Raw genomic sequence first — 5,340 nt, forward strand, 5'->3', positions numbered from 1 at the left:
CTGTGCCAGGGACACAGAAACAGAACACACACTATTCCTACCTCTAGTCCTATCTGTAGGGAGACATTTGTCCTCGCAAGTTTAATATGGAAGTTGAGGTATTGTTTTGTTGAAAGTCTCATGGGTTGAACTGAGAGGAATGTTCTGCAAGATAGTTTTATATGAATTTTCATTTGGAGCCCTTCCTCAAAAGGTGCTTATCCTAATGTAATTATTTCATAAGTATGAAGCCAAAGGGGCTGTTTAACCTTTGAGTGTTGTCTCTGTGGAGAACAACCAGAAATGCAAATCACGAGAGGCAGAGCTGCAGTATAAGTTGCAGAGCTCCCATCAGTAGTGCACAGTCAGGGATGTACTGTATTCCTACTGCTGTGGAAGTAGACAGGTGCTTGCCCAGGTTCCTTATCATGTGCCAGAGAGCATTACAAGGTAAATATTGACTATTAGGATCAAACAGACAAGCATTTGACGTGAACTCTTCCATTCCCAGATTGACTCAGAGCAGCACAGTTATACTAACAGTGATAATGTCATGAGATATTTGTTCAGGCTTTTTTTTATTTCTTTTTCTTGATGGAAAATAGTAGTTTGTTTAAAGGGGCAGTCTGGGATTGGTAAATCTGGGACTTTTAAAAGAATGATATATAGACATTGATTATTTAAGAATATAACATATAAATGCCTCATGAACTTAGTTTAAATGTTTTACCCCATCAGAACTCAAAATATAGGCTTGTTTGTAAAAACATGGTTAAAACTATAATTTTGATCTCATGGAAGGTCAGTATCCAAAGCTCCGTCTATAAACTTGAGAGTGGTTACATTTTTCCAGCCCCATCCCTCAGCTGTTTAACAAATAAGTGGTGGGGAGACTGCTTTGTTGTTGTTTGAATCCCACATTGCCCTTTAAAAGATAGTGTATGCCTTCTGGTTTGAAAAATGGGACTTGGTCTAGGTCAGTTATGACATTATTTTTTTATCAGTTCAGTGTGTACTGTTAGTATTTTAATTTTAATGATATGATATTTATAAGTATTTCATTTGGTGCACCACATTCAATGTCATTACTTTAATACAACTGTTCATGCTACTACTGGTTTTTATTTTAAAATGTGGATAGCAGTTAAACCATTAAACCAATGGTCTTAAACCATTAACATGAATTTAATGGATACGTCCGTTCTGTTAATAAGATTGAAATTTAAAATGTGAGCAGTAGAGTAGAGTTGTAAACATTTACTTCATCTGGTCCATCATCACAGAGTTTCATAAAGCCCAAGGGTGTGTTTATAGTGGGGAGTTACAGTATATGCCAAATGTCCAGTGTGTAGCCAAAGACCAAGCAAACATTTTTTTTGCAGGTCCTTGATAAGGCAATTATACACTGTAATTGACCAAATATGTAAACTCTGGGGATTTCCAAACTTGTTGTCACAATTTGTGTGTTTTATTATTGCTCCAATACAAACATTTAATAGTAGTTTATCTGTTTAGTTTTGAAATGTGGGATTCAGAGTGAAATTATATCACAATGAATGGGGTGTGTGTTCTAGGAGAGATTCTATAGGGCTTTTCACACTGCAGTTTCTTAGCCTAGTCCAGGGCCAAGTCAGTGCTAAGCCTCTGTTAGTGCGAGCCCACTGAAGAAAGTGCAAGTGTGAACAATTGCTTTTCCCCAGGCTAAAAGCTCTCTTAGCCTGGGGCTAAGGGAGCTCTTAGCTCTAGGCTAAGTGCAATGTGAAAAGGCCTAAGTATGCAGCTGTTTACTGTGGAAAGTTGTAGATGGTGAGTGAGAGGCTGACAGAGGTCTTGTGTAAAATACTGATTACATCTGACTTTTTTCCTGTAGCTTCAGAGTAGATTCTCCCCAGGACCTCTGCTACTTCATTCTAGAAACTGCAATGTATAAGCCTTTCAATTAGCTCTCCAAAAGATCAATTAAACACTTTTTAGGCCTAGTTCTCTGTGCTGCTTCTTTGTGTAGCTGAGAACCCTTACAAAGCTTTATTATCATTTTATTTTATGGTGCACCCTACTACTGTGATTAAATGCTGCCTAGTCCAGGGGCAGTTTTCAATAGAGCTCTTATCAAAAGCTGTTGGTTTGTGAATATCTTACTCTAAATATTCATTGCAGGCTTATATTTGTGTGAACAATACAACTGCAGAGTACCAATTTTGGAGGAACTCTTAACAGAACTTTTCAATACCTCATTTAAACCTTTTTATTCTTTCATTTAGTAGATGGATGAGCTCTCTGGTCTCATAAAGACATATCTGTTAGTTCTGTTGTTAATGTTTCACTTCTCTCTTCTTGCAGATGTAAATGGAGGAGCAGGAGTGTCAAGAAGACAGACTGGAGATCTGTACGGTTTCAAACCGGTTTTGCATTCAAAGGAAAACAACAGAATACCATCACTTTCCTCTAAAGCAATCCATTACTGACAATTAATGTCAAGCAGCACGCTGGAGCAGCATAATGCTGCCTTGCTGGAAGAAACACTGCTAATAGACAGAAAGCCGTATATAAGATTTAATGCATCAAAACACACCTAAATGCAGCATAATGCCTTCAAAAGTCTCATGCTTGTACGTGTTGACAGTTGTTTGCTGGGCGAGTGCTCTTTGGTTCTTGAGTATATCCCGGCCAACGTCGTCCTATGTTGGGACGCTGTCTGTGCCTATACGAAAGACTGTGAAACCCAACAAGACCACGTTCAGTAACATACGGACACGCCCCCTCAACCCGCACTCTTTCGACTTCGTCATCAACGAACCCAAGAAATGCGAGACCAACACGCCATTCCTCGTCATCCTGATCAGTACCACGCACAATGAGTTTGACGCCCGACAGGCCATCCGGGAGACATGGGGCGATGAGAGCACCTTCAGCGACATCCACATCATCACCCTCTTCCTGCTGGGCAGGAACACGGACGCCGTCCTCAACCAGATGGTGGAGCAGGAGAGCCAGATCTTTCACGACATTGTGGTGGAGGACTTCATTGACTCCTACCATAACCTCACCCTTAAGACCCTGATGGGCATGCGCTGGGTGGCCACCTTCTGCTCCAAGGCCCAATATGTCATGAAGACAGACAGCGACATCTTCGTCAACATGGACAACCTGGTCTACAAGCTTCTGAAGCCCGCCACCAAGCCAAAGAGACGCTACTTCACAGGCTACGTGATTAACGGAGGTCCGATCAGAGACATGCGCAGTAAGTGGTACATGTCCAGAGACCTGTACCCAGAGAGTAAGTACCCGCCATTCTGTTCGGGCACTGGGTATGTGTTTTCAGCAGACGTGGCTGAGCTTATCTATAAAACATCCTTGCACACCAGACTTCTCCACCTGGAGGATGTGTACGTGGGGCTGTGTTTGCGTAAGCTTGGCATCCACCCCTATCAGAACAGTGGCTTCAATCACTGGAAAATGGCCTACAGCCTCTGCAGGTACCGCCGGGTTATCACCGTCCACCAGATTTCACCGGAAGAAATGCACCGGATCTGGAATGACATGTCCAGCAAGAAACACCTCAGATGTTAGTGGCTGGCACCTGAGGATAAATGAACTTGTTTTTGCCAATTATCTCAAACTGCTGTTTCCAGAGTTACACTGATGAGTCTTCATTTTTAGTTGTAAGCCAGTCTTCATTTTATGACGGCAGTTGATTCACTGAAAGACAGGTATACTGTACTCATACTCAATCCAATCCTGAGCAGTTAATGGGTGCATGAGGGTTGTGAAGAGCATGTTCTCATGAAAACAAACACTTTAAATGGTGTTGATACTCGTCATTTTGTAATTTGTGCTCCAGAACTCCAAATAGTATAGACTTCACAAATTCATTTGGAAGAACATTGACTGTGTAATGTACATTTTTGAAAGTAACATTTACAAGTGTAAACCAGATGTATTATTGAAAGACAGATACTATTTATACCTACAGTAGTATGTCAGTGTAAATCTCTATTTGCCTCATGCCAAGTCCACATCTGCTGGTTTATGCTGGTTCTTACTGTACAAAGGGACATCGCCTCACCCACATCATGTCTTCTCCTTCACTAGGCTGCTGACTACAGTACAGAAGAATTATACTGCAACAATAATATCTGCAATCCGCAAACATAGACAAAGTGATGATGTGATTGGTTATTTTCATTTAGTTGTCATTCAATAAGAGATCAAACATATTTTTACTGAATATACCATATGTGCTGGGAGAGATGTCAGTGCTCATTTGTCCAACAGATGTTCTGTTAATGTAAATTTGCCTGGATCTATATGTTTACATATCGGTGTAAATGTAGCCTGCCTCTTTTACTGTAAAGAGTGGGCTTTTTGCATTTTAGATGCAATTTATAATTTTTACAATTATTATTTTCTTACTTTAAGTAATCAAAGTTGCCATGCTACTTGCTTCTGATCAAACCAGCTACTAATCCTATTACTGTGTACTGTATGTAGAGAGCTGTTTCAATACATAAACACCAAGTATCAAAAAGTCTCATTTTGTGCAAGTGACAATGTACATTGTAACTTTATACATTCCTAAGTAGAATGTATTACCATGTGTATTTGGCATATCAGTATTGAACCACTGGTGTTGAAATAACAAAAAATTATTATATTTTGTAAAACTTGGATGGCTGATATGGCCAAAATTTCATTTTCAAATGTTTCTTTTTCTTCTAGTATTCTAAGCTATTGTGACATTTGACTGTGAACTCATAAAGATCTATACTGAAGGGCGTTGTTGTGATATACAGTATGTTTTTTTTACATTAAAAATATACATACTTGAAAGTAATCACACATATTCTATGCCTTGTACTTGTTGACTCTTGTAATGCATTCAAGTTAACATGTATTTTGGGATTCGATTTGAATAATCATAACTTCATAATGGGTAAACACGTTCATTTTAATGTACTGTAAAGTACTATAGTGACGTCCACACATTACTTACCACAATAACTATTTTCATACTTACAGTACATGTGTGTATGCATTTGTAACTTGAGGATATTGTGCATTTTCAGTGGTCCTGCACTGTAGCCAATTCAACTCAGTCTCACTCTGGGGATTTGCCAAATAGTGACACTTGGCAGACTTCTGTGACAGCAGTGCTATCTGCCAGATTGTGGCATTGTCAAAACCTGTCACTTGCTTGTAATAAATGGAGGCACTATTTGGCTGTGAGGATCCCAAGGAAATGTGTATTTCCTCATCCATGCCCGGTTGTGATGTGGGCGGAGTAAACATGGCATAGGGCTTTCAAATTCATATTTTAAATATTACATTGTGTGGAATCAATATAATATAGTCCACACAATA

General features: G+C 39.5%; 1 protein-coding gene across 1 annotated transcript; it reads left to right on the forward strand.

Moving 5' to 3' along the window:
• Nucleotides 1-2,556: 2,556 nt before the first annotated feature.
• b3galt1b (UDP-Gal:betaGlcNAc beta 1,3-galactosyltransferase, polypeptide 1b) lies at nt 2,557-3,549 on the forward strand (the record flags this gene model as incomplete). Its single annotated transcript, XM_083682330.1, has 1 exon — nt 2,557-3,549. Exon 1 carries the CDS (start codon nt 2,566-2,568, stop codon nt 3,547-3,549), a length of 984 nt encoding a protein of 327 aa, XP_083538456.1. The 5' UTR covers nt 2,557-2,565.
• Between the last annotated feature and the right edge of the window lie 1,791 nt (nt 3,550-5,340).

This window comes from Argentina silus, assembly GCF_951799395.1.
Source record: "Argentina silus genome assembly, chromosome: 12".
Taxonomy (NCBI): domain Eukaryota; kingdom Metazoa; phylum Chordata; class Actinopteri; order Argentiniformes; family Argentinidae; genus Argentina; species Argentina silus.